This window comes from Bos mutus, chromosome 17 (genome assembly GCF_027580195.1).
Source record: "Bos mutus isolate GX-2022 chromosome 17, NWIPB_WYAK_1.1, whole genome shotgun sequence".
Classification (NCBI taxonomy): domain Eukaryota; kingdom Metazoa; phylum Chordata; class Mammalia; order Artiodactyla; family Bovidae; genus Bos; species Bos mutus.
The window spans coordinates 5223653-5239585 of record NC_091633.1 but is presented as its reverse complement, the minus strand read 5'-3'; the positions used below and the strand labels follow the sequence as shown (position 1 = coordinate 5239585).

Sequence of the window (15933 nt, the reverse complement as noted above, 5' to 3'; positions counted from 1 at the left end):
CCCGTGGTGGCACCGGAGGCCTCTGTCTGGATACAGAAGGCCACCTCTGCTGTGCACTGGCAAACATGAGACAGAAGTATATTCATAAGGACAAACTCCAGACCGCAGTCTGTGTTCATTAATGACACGATCCCATGCGTACTGCAGAGAAACCTAGAAAGTGTGGAACACGCAAAGAAAGTGACTCAGATACGGCACTTAAAACCAAGGGAACTCATGCTTTAATAGACACGGAAGTCACAAAGGAAGGCCAAGTGCCTTAGCAATCTCAATAAAAATACCAAGTTCTTTTTACATGGTAAATTTCATAATATAAAAAGTTTAATGCCATCTGGAAACTGTCATTTACAAAAAAAAAAAGTCCACATAGGCCAAGGGTGGCTAACACCGCATACAGGGGCATGAGTGCCACGTGGGGAAGGCATGTGCGCAGGGAGACGTGGCCACGTGTGTCCTTCCACGCGGCCCCTCTGGAGGACCTGGCACAGACGGGGGCCCGGTTCACAAAGCACAGGTACAAGTTCTTTTAGGTAAAAGAACAAAATATGTGATGAAAATTACACAGTTTTCACATTCTGCCTACTGACTAAAAGCAAGCCCGATTATTGTGTGGTGGTGGTTTCCCAGCCTGAACTGAAACTAGCGAAGTGACGGTTCTCCTTGTGGCTGGGGTGTGGGACGGGGACTGCTGGGCACCCGCAGCGGCGACCACCTGCCGGCCTCCCCGGGCAGCCGAGCAGATACGGACGCGTGTACGGCGGCGTATGGGCTGGGGACTGTTGCGAGTGGGTGGAGGCAAGAACGTTCTCGTTTCTCTACACGCCAATACCAAACGCATCAGAACGCAAGCTTGAGTGGCTCGCTGTGTCTTGGTAAATGGATTCTGTTAAGATGAGTGAAGTGTGCAGAGCTGCCTGCGTGGCCCACTGGTGAGAAGTAAGATCTACTGCCAGGGTTTGTAGGAGAGGGAGGTTTTATTGCTTGCGTATTTGCGTCTGATGGAGCAGGGGCAGGGGTTCCAGTTTCCTGAGCTGAAAAACAAGTCCTGTCCAATGCCGTCTGCATACAGTGACCCAGCGACCCCTTCCACGTGGGGCGGGGAGCCAAGGACTCCTCCAGGGCCCGTCCCTCCCCTCCACAGGGCTCGGGTTCCCACACACCCCGTCAGTCTGTCCACAGCCTGACGTCCGCTTTCCGAGCCTAGAAACAGAACATGAGCCGGGTGTGTTTTCTGCCATGTGGACCAGGAGTCAGCAAAACGTTTTCATAAGAGGCTCTGTGGACCAAGAGGTAAAAATCACAATATTATGTAGATACTTATATAAATATTTTAAAATGTAAAATCCACTGCTAGCTCTTGGCTGTAAAAATCCAGGCCTCTGACCAGATTTAGCCTGGAGGTCATTTGCCAACCCCTGATCTGTACAAAGAAATCTGCAAATTTTACAATCTCACATAATTTTTAAGTGTATCCTTTTTTCAGGGAAGCCTAAAAAATTCACTTGGATTTTACATCCGTTTCACTTGAATAGAAAACACCAAGACTGACAGTAAACAGAAAGAAGTGGCAATTGGTCTTGATTTTATCATCTTTGCTTTCCTTCACTGAAGCTTATATCCAGGACCCAAAAAAAAATCATATATTCCATTTGGCTTTTGAACATGAAACCTACAACAACAAATGTACTTAGACTAAAACCAAGTCAGGGTCCACGAGTCCTCCCAGCTGGCTTGGTAACCAGGAGAAGTGGTCAGGGTGGTAGGGGGCTGTGCTGGAGGTGGGCACCTGGGGCCAGAGCCCACGAGTCCTCCCAGCTGGCTTGGTAACCAGGAGAAGCGGTCAGGGTGGTAGGGGGCTGTGCTGGAGGTGGGCACCTGGGGCCGGAGCCTACGAGTCCTCCCAGCTGGCTTGGTAACCAGGAGAAGCGGTCTGGGTGGTAGGGGGCTGTGCTGGAGGTGGGCACCCGGGGCCAGAGCACAGACCGGCCTTTCCTCCGGGGCTCCTTGGCACTTGGAAAAGAGGCTGAGAGGTGCTGAGAAAGGACGAGCCTAACTGTCTACATGCGTGCGGATTCAGAAATTCACTTTTGAGGTTTGTTTCTTGTTACTGAGGACCTGATTTTGCTATCTGAATGCACAGTGCTTATAAGCTTGGCTTTCATTTGCTACATTGGTACTTTATTATCATTTACAAAAGACATAAAGACGGCCTCATAGTTGCTTCTTGATGAAAGTACTTCTCTTCCAGTGTTGGGATCGGGGTTAGGATGGGAGGGACTTCCTTGCTTTTGTCAACATGGCTGTTGGGTTAAACACACACAGTTTCTATGACGCAGCTCAGGACAGTAAGAGAGATTGAGTATATATTATCGAGTATATATTATCTTTCCCTCTTTGCAGAGTACAGTGTGGAATAGACAGGTGGTCAGTGTGTGTGAATCAAGTGAGGCCTCCCCGAGGTTAACCCCCCCGGGTGTCGTCATGAGGCTGCTGCCAGGCCCCGCTGTCCTCTCCCCGTGGCAGGTGTCCTGGGACGAGAGGCTGCTGCCTTCGTGGGATGGACCTTCACAGTGAGGAGGTAGTAAGTAGGATTTCCACTTGAGAATTACCTAAAAGTGGCTTATGTTCTCCAACTGCACTTGGCACTAACATGATTTTCAGCATTTCCTTTCCTTATAAAATAAGTTAGTGGTTACCCCTTCTAGACTGTTCTTTTGTCTCATCCTGGCTGGCGGCAGTATCAGGGAACTATCATAGCTGGAGAAAGAGTCCCTCTTTTCTTTTTTTTTCCCCTGTGACAACACGTTTAAGACCCTCTCTCCTTGTTGAGCAGTAACTCAGAGGTACATATCCCAGCAGAGGGCCGTGCTTCTGAGGCCGTGGACAGTAAGGGTCTGTCCTCAGATCACAGGAACCAGGGGCACCGGTCACACCAAGACGGGGTCACATGCAGTTCACAGGTGGGAGGTGCTGGGACGGTGGGAACCTGGCAGCAGATGTAGATAGGAGGGGTGTTTGAAGCCTGGAGTTGGGAAAAGATAAAATTAAGCAGGAAGTAAAGGGATAGGAGCTGGAAGGCTAGATTCTGGTTAAATCTAGTTAGCCATGAGATTTTTTTTTTTTTTTTTTTTTGCTATTTTTTTCTTCTAAGGAAACTGAATAATTTCAAACTCCCCCCCCAAAAATTTGATAATTACTTATTGATGACTATTCAAAATTTGACGTTTTAAAAAACTTTTTGAGCTTTTAAAAATAATAGCTATAAATGCAAAGTACTATTGATAACAAAACCAAGTTGTTTATCCATGTACAAAAAAGGTCAGTAATGTTCTAAAAGCACAAAGTTGCATTTTAAATCACAATTGCATAGTTCTAAAATGCCTGGATAGGAGTTACGAAAATTTTCAAGTTTGGTTGACCATGGGGTTCCAAGGACATTTGTAGAGCTCAGGAGAGCAGAGTTCAGGACGGAAGCACTGTTTCCAGGTGAATTATTGCATCGGTTCTATGATGTTACAGTACCGTGAGACCAGAATTGCTACAATTTAATTACAAATCATTGGCATTTTTAAAACCGGTATCCTGTTTTTTGGCAAGTTTATAATAACACTTTCATGTAGAATTCAACTTAGATTTTACGCATCCCACCCCCAACCAGCACCTGAAAGCCTTACGAAAGCTCGTATTCTGTGTATAAAGGTACTGCATTTATACCTCTTAGCAAAATATGTACTCCCTCTCCTCCCCCGCCCCAGAACCTTGACCGTTTTTGTACAAAAGTCCTGTTGAATCGCATCAAAGATGAGAAGAGGGAGCTCACAGGTAAACATTTGGTGATGTGTGTAGAAAATTCCGTGCGCATCCTGTACCAGCTGCACATTAGTCCTGGCTTTTGGTGAATCTGCCCAGAGTCCTCGGGGGCCACCAGCGGGCGGGGCGTCTGGGCGGGCGGCGCATGCAGGGCAGCCGAGTGAGTGCGGAGAGCCCGGCCGGGCCGCTGCGCTCCGGGCTGCTGTCGGTGGGCACAGAAGATGCTTTAGCATTTAGAGGAAGGAAAAAATCTTCCTGGGGACAGAAACTTGTAGCCGTTTCCAGAAGGAAGTCTGAGAGGGCGCGTGGGAGCCGGGGCAGGTGGGCGGGCGGGCAGCGGCAGCGTGCTCAGCGAGGTGGTCTCCGTGCGCCAGTGTCCGTTGGGCGGGGCTTTGGGGGGGGTTTCTCCACGTCTCTGCAAAGACAGCTCCTTGAGTTCCAGCTTGTCTGCGCCCTCCTCCTTCTTGTTGTGCCGAGGTGACAAATTCAATAGGCTGAGGACATCTCTCTTGGAAGTCATGGTTCCAGGGGCCCCCCGGAGTATTTTCATTGGTCCCGTGGAGTGCTGGGGTGTGCTCTGCCAGAACATCTTCAGGTTGTGGACGGCCTGCACCTTCTCGTCGATGGCCGCCATCTTCAGCTTGTCGAGGTCAGGGTGGTCGGCGGGGCTGGACCGCGCGGAGCCCGCCGAGGAGTAGGAGAGAGCCGGGGAGGGTGCGCTTCCCGCGGGAGACTGGTGGCCTGAGCTGGGGGACATGTTCCTTGGAGATTTGGAGATGTGAGCGCTGTAGGGGGAGCTGGGGTACTTCAGCTTGAAGAGAGGCTGGTCGCTCAGGGAGGTCTGCGAGTCGGAGCCAGGCGACGGCCGGCCGCTGTGCTGGCTCGGGCTGTCTTTGGCGGACGCCTCGGAGGCGGTGGGGCTGCTGTACCCCGAGCTCACCTTGGGGAGGGAGGAGCTCCTGGCTGGGGGCTTTGGTTTGATGGTGACCGGCGACGACGACGACGCCTGGCTCTTCTGGTGGGAGAGGGCGGGCCTGCTGAAGGCGCTGGTTTCGGAGGCTCGGAAGACGGCAGCGTTGTTGGGCACAGAGATGCCATCTTCAGAACTGGCGCCCTGACCGCCACCCCTCTGAAGACGCTCCACTGCCATGAGATGGCTTTGTGTCTCCTCGAGAATCTTCTGCGCCAGCTCTTGAGGGTCAAGCTTCGAGTTACTTTCTTCTTGGGACTTCACGGTACTATCTGTTTCTGTGCTCGACTGGTCTGATTCTCCCGTATCTGAACTTGCTAGTTTTCCAACTTTCTGGAAGGGTGAGTTTGGGCTGGGAATCAGAGTCATTTTAACGGGAGAGTTTGGAGTGCTTGAGCTCACCGAGACTTTGACGCCGCCCGCTGTCCCCACGAGGGACTGCTTGTGGTCGGGTGAGAAGCCCGTCGGTGGGTCCTCCTGGGAGGCCGCCAAGGGCTCTGTGCTAATGATGGAGAACCCCTCGTACTCCTCCTCGTCCTTGGCGCCTGCAGGGCGGGCGGGCGGGGACAGCGGGCTCCGGGGCAGGGCAGCGCGCGGGGGGTAGGTATTCTTGGACCGCTCGTAGTCCTGCCGTCCCCGAGGGACCGCGCCTTCTGACCCCCCATCAGGCTTGGAGACGAAGCTCATGGAGGACGCGATGGAGCTCAGGCTGTACACAGAGATGGCGTCTGAGGCTATGCTCTCTGCCCCGGTCGGGGAGAAAGGAGGGTGCTGGTAGCCCAGGGGCAGAGCGTTGGAGACAGACTGGGCCGAGGCCAGCGACTCCAGGGAGGACGAGCTGTCCAGGCTGAGGCGCTTGGGCAGCTCAGTGGAATCTACGACAAAGGAGCACAGTTAGAATTCTCTGTGGTGCTGACTTCTTTCACAAGCATCCTCATATGCATAGAAGCTAGAGTTATACACAACCTGAATTCGTCTCAAGCCTGGAAAACAGTCCTGTGGGAAGAGGTAAGTCTCATGCTGGGGACAGAAACAGGAGGGGCCCCGGTGCTGCAGACCCGCCAGCAGGCCCACCCCCACTTGCTCCCTATCTCCCGAGGCCCCGCAGCCACGCCCCGCTCGGTGGCGCCCCTGCCCGAACCCTCACCCGCCGTCCCTTCCAGCTGCAGCTGCATCACCCCACATCCCAGCACCCTCCTCCCGCCTGCTCAGAACCCGCTCCAGGCAGGCTTCTGTCTCCCCAGCTCATGTAAAGGTCACCAGTGGTCACCGCCAAACTTGGCATTCACTGCCCGCTTCTGCACAGATCACACCCGGCTCTTGGGTACTGAACCTTCCCCGGCCCTGCCCCGTCTGTGACCTTGACCCCAGGAGGGCCCACAGGACAGTCCTGTTCGCCTGAGCCCTGTGGGCACGTCAGTGTCTCCACTCTGGACTCGTCTGACCAGCTGCCTACAAACATGTCCAAGAGGGAGCACAGACCAGTCCTGCCACCTTCACCATCTCGGCGAAGGCAGCCCAGCCTGGCAGCTGTCACCTCTGACCCCTCTGAGCACGTTTGTCAGCAGGCTTTGCCGGTTGCCGTCAAGCCTTGACGCCATTAGCGCCCGCATTCAGCCTCACTCTGCCCCTTTAGGGGGCAGGCTTGCCCCAGGGTCTGAAAACCGCCCTGCAGGCCAGCTCTGGGTACCACCCCTCCCGCGGCACCTCTCCTCCGATGCCACCTGCACTCCCTCGTCCCTTAATTTCCTCGTCTGACATGTATTGTACGTGTGCACACCATAAGCTGAGGTCCAGCAGAACAGGGAGCTTGTTTTTTGAACGTTCCCTGACATACAGCAGACATTCACTCAATTCTTCCCCTTCCCAAACCATACCCAGGGCCGTGCCTGTAGCTCCTAGGAGCCGCGAGGCACTCTTACCGAAGAGCGCGAGCAGGGCCTGGAGCGCAAAGTGCATGGTCCGTCGGTTGGCTTGTTTCCCGGTTTTCAGGATTACTTCCTCCTGACCGACCTCACAGAGATCAAAACCTAGAGAAACAAAGACCATAAACACCTGCTGCTTTGAGGAAGATTCCCGGGCCTGAAAAGGATGTGCACTCTAGGGCTTCTCACCCTGTCCTGGGGAACCTGTGCAAACTCCTCGGAAAGCCCTGCCTGTACATCGGTCAAGAGAATGTCAGTCACGGGGACTCATGGGCGCTGCGCCCCTCACACCCACGCAGGGGGCTCCCCTGACCGCTGTCCTTCCACAGAGCGCTGGCTGCTGCCCTGCCCTGCCCTCTCCAGAGAGGAGCTGGGGGTAGTAAGGCTCGCTGACACTTGTCTCCATTCTTTTGCAGGACAGTTCACTTAAAGACTGTCGAGGACAAACACTGGCTCCTCTGTTCGACCGGACATTTAAAGCTGGTGCAGGAGAAGGTGGGAAATTTGCAAGGACAGTGTCTATGCGCGTGGGTACGGTCTGCCCCAAGGGCTCTGAGACGAGCTTCTCCGATGCTGCAGAATCTGCTCTGGGCTGGAGCGCCCACCAGGGACTCACTCTGCCCCGCCGGAGCCGCCAGGGAGCAGCCCCAAGTCTAATAAGACCCAGCGCGGGCACAACAAAGGCCGGGCAGCTGCCTAACGAGCTGTTGCCGCAGCACTCAGACTCATCGGGGCCATGACGGAGGCAGCCAGCAGGTAAGGGCTTAGGGCCTAAGGGACTCGGCTCAGAACGTCTTCACTTAACCTCCCAGCAGATCACTGAGCTCTGCTTCAAACAGTGTGGACACTTGGGGCCAGCAGCAGCCCTGCGCTCCCAGGCCCTTTCCCGCCTCACCTCAGTGTTCCCACAGCAGGGACCCCAGCGCCAGATGAGAAACCTGTCTTTTTTATTCTTGTAATTCCTGTGTTGGGTCTGGGAACTGGACTCAATAGAGGTGCCTTGAACTCAGCATTCTGGTTGCTATTGGAGATTTCCCCCTCTGAACTCAAAAGTAAACAGACCCTGAAACCAACAGGAAGGTCTCAGAGAACTCAGCACTTAGAAAATGTGTGACTAATAACGTTTTAGTTTAGAATCCGCTATCAAGGGGACTTGAACTGGTTGTCCCAACAGAACTGAGTTCTCTAAATAAGCCACAGCCTGTGACTTGCTGAGGGCTGGAGGGGGTAGTTCTCCCGACTCGCCCTGGAGTATCAGTGGGATTCAGAAAGTAGAGGAGCATCAACAAAAAGCACCCAGGACCCCAGCCTGAGAGCGTGCCGCGGGAGGACAGGAGCTGCTCCTCCTCACAGAAAGATCTCGGCTCCGGTCTTGCCTCACCTGCGGCCTCATACGAGTGAGACCATCCTGGGTGTGGAGCTGGTCCTTCTCACCCCTGCTCCACTTGCTCGTGACTATGCTTACTAGACATAAATGTACTGTGTTTATACCAAGAAGGCTATGGTCCTTCTTGGAAACTAGCAAATAATAAGAATCTTAAAAGACCTCAGAGTACCTACTGCCAGGGGATTTGGAACCCCTGTGGGGTTGTGTGGGTTCCCTCTTTGCCTCCAAAGACAGGTGGAAGCCCCCAAGTTGAGATGGGCTGGGAAGGGTCATCCAAATGGGCTAGAAAAGGCTCCCAGGCTTCCTGTGCGGGAGGAACATTCCCACAAGGCATCAGATCCCCACTCCCTCAGACTAAAAACCAAGGGCCTCCCACCAGTGTCTCGACCCCAGGATCTGCCTCAGGCTCTTCCCTCAGCCTGGACCTCTCCTCCACAGGCTCTGGGCCTGCAAGGCTCCTGCCCGTCTCTCTGACCCTGATGCTTCTGTCTGTGCTGGGGTTCCTCACTTCTGAGCTGCTCCCCTTAGGCTGCATCTTTCTGTGTGTCTGTCTGTCCCCTCTGGTATGAAAGCTCTCTTAAGAGCAGGACCTTCGGTCCTGTGCTCACTGCTGCCTCCCCCATGCCTGCGACAGGATGGCACAGCCTCTCAGGGTGATTTAGCAGCAGATGCGCCTGCAGTGAGGAGACGGCAGTGGTGCTGGGAGCTGCCTCAACTGGCTCTCAGCGCTGAAGCAGCAAGAGCGTCCTGACTGAAGGAGGATCTTGCAACAGGCCGTCCTAGGTTTCTGTGGTCAGTCAAAGGCAGTTTCAATTGTATTTTCTCTCTGCCAAGTCTGAGTAGCCAGTGATAGAGCCCGATGTTGAAATCATGACAGTTTTCCTTAGGCTGTAGTCACGGCTTGACTCCCATAGAGCCCGATGTTGAAATCATGACAGTTTTCCTTAGGCTGTAGTCACGGCTTGACTCCCAGCAGTACTGCAATCCAGCAGATTCATCTTAACATGATGACTCCGAGCGCAAGGAGGAAACCACCGTGTAGGGGATAGGGGCAGCCACAAGGCCGTCTGGGAGCTGTGCTGAAGCACCAGCCCTCATATTAGCCACTGAGTAATAAACACGGCAACAACGCTAAGACCCAAGAGTCTACCAATGCCACCCAACAGAAACTAGGAGGGAAACAGGTTAAAAAGAAAGGTAGAAGGAAAGGAGCCCCTTCGAGGACGCGGGCCTACCTAGAGCCGCCAGGAACTCGTGGCAGCCGGGGAGCCGCCACAGCTGGACGCTGATGGAGACCTGGATGGGCGCCGAGGCGAAGTCCTGCTCCTTCTCGCCGGCCTGCAGCTGCACCAGCACCTGGTGGAGCTGAGGGGGAGAGCGTTAGCCTGCGCCTGCCAGGCGCCCAAGCTGCCCGCGCGGGCACGGCACCTAGCAACCTCCTGTGTGCGCAGCGCCTCACGTTCTTTGCACGGGGCCTCTGTGCCTGCTGCCCTCTGTCCTCTCCATGGGAGCAGGGGGGCTCGGGGCGAGAGGAGGGGCAGGGGGCTCCCAGACACCTGCTGAGTGTGAGCACTCCCCCCAGGGCTGCTGGCCTGCCGTTCTGAGGGAACTTGAAAGGTCAGATCCAGAGCAGAGCGGGCGGAGCCGGAAAGGGAGCCAGAGCCTGGGCTGGGGCGGACCTGAGCCAGCAGCGCGGGGGTGGGGCGGGCGGGTCGAGGGGCTCACCTGAGGACAGTGCTACTTAGAGTGGTACTCACCATTCCAACCATATTTTTAACAGCCTTCGGCCAGCAGAGTATAAGAAAAAGAGAGAAAGAAAGAGAAGAGAGTTTAGACTCAAGCACAGGTTGTTATGCACCACAAGCTGATCACTGCTGTAGGAAGCGCCACACGGGCTGGCTCTGACCCGGCGGGCAGCGGAGAGGAGCGAGAGTCAGCAGGGACACAGGAGAAGGCGCAGCCACACCCGCCAGACGCCCCAGAGGTCGCCGCCTGCCCTTCCTCACCAGGACGGGGCACGGGACCGCGGGCCCTCGTGGCCACTCCAAAGCAGAGTCTCCAATTCGAGTGGCTCAGAAGTGCCTGCCGTCCCGGGGCAGGGGCTGTGGAGGTCCCCGTGCTGCCACCCAAAGCAAGAAAGTAAGCAGTTGGCTCCGATGCTCAGCCTCACCCTGCACACGTGCCTCTAGCCTTTTCTCTTGGAAGAGCACAGGCTTGTAGCCCTGAAGTGTCTTCCTGATTCTCCCCAACAAGCAGATCCTAACACTTATTACAAAATGAGCAGAAACTCACGATCAGTGAGCTATGCTCCGAATCAGGGTGGAAACCACCCAGGCAGCGGGGGGAGAGGTGCCAGGGCTGAACCCTCGAAGGAGCAGCTTATTTCCAGATAAACAGCTCCACTAAAAGGAAATCTGCTGATAAAGACCTACTAATGTATATTACTTTGTCAAATTATTACACTTCAGAAAACCACTCCATCCTCTTCAGGGGTCACTACATTGTCACCAGAGGGTTGTTCCAGACCCGCACAGGCCAAGAGGAAGATCTGAAGCTCGGTGGCCAATTCGAGAACGGCCTACATGATGCCAAGGGCTAGAATCCTCCAGTTCTCTAAATTAGATCTACTTTCTCCTAAAAGAAAGCACTTCGTGAAAAACCCGCTAAGCAGTATCTTCCATGAGAGGTGACTGTTCACCACCGCCTCAGCGGTGGTTTTGTTTCAGGCAAGGGTCAGGCTCTGACCTGAGAATAAGTACAGGAACACCTGCTGGCTTGGGGCGGTGGTGGTCAGGGGTGCCCAGTGCAGGAGGCCACTGGATGCAGAGGTCAGGAAGAGCCCTGAGACCACAGGGGACTGGGGCCCCTTGGGCGTCCTCTGAGGCCCTAGTGCTGTTGGCACTCAGCGCCCAGAGAGGGCCTGAGAACCAGCTCCTCCGTGCTGGCCGATGTACCCCAGCACTTGCCTCTCCCTCAAATCCCGAGGGCTGAGCTTCCTGTCAGGGTCGGAGCTCTGTCCCCCAGTGTGGCCCAGCCCCCAGGCTCCGCTTTCTGCTGGACTCACCCGGCTGATGAGCTGCTCGCCTGTCTCCGAGGCCGTGATGAGCTTGCAGAGGGCTTGGAGGGCAGGGTTGGGCAGACCTACAGCGAGGAGGAGGCGGCGTCATCTGGAGGGGCACACTGCACCCACAGTCTGCACCTTCCCAGGGGAATGCACCCCGAATGCTCAGCTTTGCTCCCGTTTTCAAAAGCTCAGCACAGCCAGACAGTGTGTCCAAGTCCCAGCTGGATGCTCTCTGAGAAGGGCAGCTGGAGGCTGCACGTGGTCACCCCAGGACCCTGACTGGTCGCTCAGGCAGCATCACCCCCTGCCAAGCGATGCAAGAAGGGGAGCCCTGTGACCATGTCACCCTGGGTTCAGCCACAGGGCTCTGTCAGGCCCGAAGCTGCCGACAAAACATTTGAGCCGTTGCTGTCCACCCTGCAAGGGGTAGAGCTGGGGGTCACAGATGGAAGCACCAGGCCGGAGGAGTCTGTGTCGGAGACCCCGGCTCCTCCCCGTCCAAGAGCGGCGGGGACCACAGCCCCCCACCCTGCACCTGCTGCCGGCCAAGGCTCACCCAGCAGGGACTGGACGGTGCTGCTGCACTGCTGGAGCCGGTCGCCCGGGTCGGAGGTTGGGAAGAAGACGGCCGCTGGCAGGCCGCTGGCCGGGGGGTCCAGCCGGAAGCCCACAGCGGTGAGGAGGGCCTGCCAGCCAGGGATGCCGCCCACTTTGTTCTCCACGCTCTGCTGGGACGTGTACATGGCGTTGCGCTGCCCGTTCTGAATGCGCTGCAGCGACTTCTCCACCTGCGGGGGAAGAGGGTGAGGCGCTGCTCTGGGCAGGGGTGGGGACCCTGGTTTCTCTCCAGGTGGCTTCGGAGGAACACACAGCCAGTGTGGGGAGCGGTGTGGGGCTCACGGCCACACCCAGGCCTGAGGGCCACACAGCAGCAGCCAGCGCCCCGCAAGGGAGGGACCGCCACTCTCAAGAGCCAGCGAGGGCTGGGGGTTCCGAAGAGTCCTGGCCCTTCCCTAACGTGGCTCCGGGCTCTGGGCGCCTCCATGCACATGTGAGATCTGTCTGGAAACCCATCTCCTGCCCGGGGCCTGCCCCAAACCCTGCAGGCTGACTGCCCATCACCAGGATGAGCCCTCAGGCCTTCAGGACCCCGCACACACACGAGGAAGTGCCCTCACTGGGCCTGTGTCCCCCAGGCCTCCGACTCCTCTGCCTGCGGCAGAGGACCTTGGACCTTGGACCTTGACCTCTGGACCTTGTCCCGCACGTTCCGGGCCCACCAGGTAACAACCAGCCCCTCAGTTTTCCAGGAGCCTCCACGGCGCCTGCAGCAGCCACATACCTTCCCTTGGCCCCTTGACTCCGAGGGAAGCATCAGTTGGTCCTAAGATGTCCCCTGCCCTGCGCTCCCCTGGCGGGGACAGAGCACTGTCCAGGACACCCCCAGAGTACAACCCGCAGGTGCTGGGGGATTCCCCGGCTGCCCCGTCGTCAGGACTCTGTGCTCCCACTGCCTTGGGCCCAGGTTCAACCCCTGTGAGGGCACTGGGCTCCCACGAGCTGCGCAGCACAACAGAAAGTAAGAGAAGAATAGACAGCATCGCGTCTGGAGGCACCCTGAGTGTATCCAAGGTTTAAAAACAAAACCCTTTGTCAGGTAAACCTACTTTTAGGAACTGTACAATTGTGATTCACAAGTCCAAACTATAGGGAATTCCCTGTAGTTAGGGCTCTGCACTCCCCCTGCAGGGGCAGGGGTTCAGTCCCTCATCAGGGAAGTGACGCGTGCCGCAAGGTACAGCCAAAAAGGAAAAACCGCGGGGCGCTGGCGGCTGACATCACAGGTAGGAGGAAACGTGAGTTCCCGGGCAGGACAGACGGGCAGCCAGCTGCTGTCCCTTGTGCTGGGCAGGCCCTGGAGACACTGTCTGCTGGGTTGGTAGGGAAGGACTGGTGAATTCGACCCATGGGCCCTACACTCATCCCCAAAGATGAAGCCGAGAAAGAGGTGAGAATCCTGGATGAACTTGAGGGGCCCTGAGGCTGGATTCTGGCCCTGGGAGGCAGTGCCAACACCTACAGCAGGAAGGGGGGTACCGCCTGCCAGTGTCCTGGTGCTGAGCAACTTTAAGTTCAGCTTGCAGGCACAGGTTAAAAGAAGAGACCTTTGTAGAAGGTCTCCCCCAAATTCTCAAAGCTTTTGAATACATCTACCCAGTGGGTTGGGGGTGCTTCCTTGTGTCCGGCCCGAGACACAAGGCCCGTGGGTCGAATTCACCAGTCCTGCCCTACCTACCTAGCAGACTGTCCCTAGCAGCACAAGGGACAGAGGTCAGCCTCCAGCAGTTTTGTTCACATACTGACTTCTTTAAAGTCGGAGAAAACCTTCAGACAGACCTGAGTAAGAAGAGTCTGTGGCTGACCCGTCACTGGAGCCTGCCCAGGCCCCTGGGCCATGCCCCCTGGCCAAGGCCGTGTCCACTCCAGGACCCCAGGAGAAGCCTTCGCCAGTTCTCCCCTCCTCAGCACCTCTGAGCTGCCAGGTGCCCATGGGGGAGTGTGGGCCTTGGATTTGCAATGAGCGTGGATGTGGTGGGGACTTCCCTGGTGGCTCAGTGGTAAAGAATCCGCCTGCCACCCCTGGGTCGGGACGACCTGCTGGAGGAGGAAATAGCAACCCATGCCTGAGCAGCCCCATGGACAGAGGAGCCGGGAGGCTACAGTCCATGGGGTCGCAAAGTCGGACACAACCGAGCGACTAAACAATAACGACGGCTGCAGTGTAGGTTGCTGCCGGGTGCTGGACAGCGCCTGGTCTTTCTGGCAGAATTCCAAGGAGGCTAAGAATTCTAAATTATTTGAAACTGCCTCTAGGTTATCAAGATGAAAAGGTGGAACAAGTTTCATGTTACTCCTGGCTTGGTTTGCAACCTTTCAGTTCTGTAGACAATGGCTTGGGGACTCTGACTGTGTTGTCGCCAAGAGCAGGGTCAGACTTGAGCTCTTCCAGCTGACTTTAGGGAGAGGCCAGTATCCTCTAATTATACCAGCTCTCAGCTATGGGGACCCTGTTGGGTGCCAGCTACTCACCTTTTCTCTAGCCCTCAAGGTAACCTTGAAAAGGTACATTTTTATCCGCTTCCACTCACAGCTGAGGCTCAGAGAGCAAGGTCATTTGCATAAAGCCACATGACTGGAAGTGGCTGTGGTCAGGCCTTACTTCAGAATCCCACTCGGCCGCCCCTCCAGGGTCTGGGTGAGGATGGTGAGCCATAGGTGACCACCCACCATGCCCACCGCTAGGACCAAGTGACTTGATCCACAGACATCGGGGACGAAGTCCCCTCCATCTGCTCACCCCCTGTCCCCGCTGCCGCGGGACCCCCAGCGGGGGTCGAGCACCGCAGCCGCTTCCCCAAGGGTCCCGCGCCCCTTACCAGGTGCAGCAGCACGCGCAGGGCGTCCCGTGCGCGCTCCGGGTGCTGGAGGATCTCGGTGAGGGCCTGACCGATGAGCGAAGAGGGACTGTTGAGCTTCACATCGCTGCCGATAAGCATGAACCCTGTGAGGACACGGAAGCACCTCAGGGCAGTCCCTCCCCAGCCCAGCTTGTACGCAGACAGAGCAGGGCCTTCCCAGGATAGCTGCTCCAGGGGCTGGACCGGGGCAGCTATGCACGGTAGCTTGACACACCCCACCTCCGCTTTAAGAAGCGACGCTGTCTGCTGGGCAAGCTGCTCAGGAAGGTGCCTTTGCGCTCCTGCTGTGCTGCCCTTTTTTCCCTGAAATTCACTGGTGTCTGCTGGAATGGAGGAGCGGTGTGCTCGACTCCTCAAGTTATCAGAGGAGGGGACAGGAGGCGGTTCTCCCCTAGACAAGCTCCCCCCTGGGCTGGGGGGAGCCACACGTCCGCCCTCCTCCTGCTTCCCCAGCACCCACTTCTGTGAGTGGGGCCTGGGCCTGGGGGAGGCACCGCAGAGCAGCTCTAGGAGCTCTAGCTCCTGCCCCGAGTAACGGGGGGAAGGGCTTCTAAGAATGAATGCACCAAGGCTGTTTTTAAGGCTGACGGCAGCATCATTAAACACCATTTCCCCCAAAACAAAGTTGGCTTTTCTGCTGTCACTGAAACTAAGCTGTGACCAAACACCACTTCCACGAGCACCCTGACAAGTTTGGGAAGGGGTCCAGTCAGGACTATGGCCAAGCACAGGGCTGGGTCCCCACAAACCCTGCAATATTCTGTGGGACCTTATAGGGGCTATTTTTAAACAAATGAATGGTGTATTTTTTGCCATTAAAACAATAAAGTGTAAATGTTTGAGAACAATATTTTTGGTGTTCCTGTTTTAGGAATCACTGCAGCATGGGTAGGATTGTGGCTCAGCTAGTAAAGAATCCACCTGCAATGCAGGAGACCTGGGTTCAATCCCTGGGTCGGGAAGATCCCCTGAGAAGGGAAAGGCTACCCATTCCAGTATTCTGGCCTGGATTTTCCATGGACTGTATCGTCCATGGGGTTGCAAAGAGTCAGATACAATGGAGCGACTTTGACAGCTACGATGCAGCTCAGGTCACAGAGCCTGATGGAGCGGGACTGAACCCAAGTCCCCTGACAACCAAACCTCAGGTCTTTCTACAACACTGACCGCTCCTTCCTACAGTCTGGGGGTCACAGGAAGGCTGTAAATGGGGCCCCCAGCACCCACTCGACACACTTGGACAGCGAGCTCTCCTGCTGCTCCCTGCTCAAATTCCTACCAGCGGAGTCAGGGCTGAC

General features: G+C 56.1%; 1 protein-coding gene and 1 long non-coding RNA gene across 2 annotated transcripts in view; one reads left to right on the top strand and one right to left on the bottom strand.

Moving 5' to 3' along the window:
• Nucleotides 1–10810, top strand: part of LOC138991469 (uncharacterized) — a 74206-nt gene extending 63396 nt beyond the window's left edge. Inside the window, exons 4-5 of the long non-coding RNA XR_011467414.1 lie at nucleotides 7122–7461; nucleotides 9873–10810. This is a non-coding gene — a long non-coding RNA (uncharacterized lncRNA). The remainder of the gene's footprint in view (nucleotides 1–7121; nucleotides 7462–9872) is intronic.
• The window catches only part of TTC28 (tetratricopeptide repeat domain 28), a 582233-nt gene continuing 566498 nt past the window's right edge, over nucleotides 199–15933 (bottom strand). The window contains 7 exon segments of the mRNA XM_070385930.1: nucleotides 199–5655; nucleotides 6703–6810; nucleotides 9328–9457; nucleotides 9850–9873; nucleotides 11157–11233; nucleotides 11713–11944; nucleotides 14594–14718. Of these exon segments, the coding sequence (XP_070242031.1) occupies nucleotides 4037–5655; nucleotides 6703–6810; nucleotides 9328–9457; nucleotides 9850–9873; nucleotides 11157–11233; nucleotides 11713–11944; nucleotides 14594–14718 (2315 nt within the window). The 3' untranslated portion in view covers nucleotides 199–4036.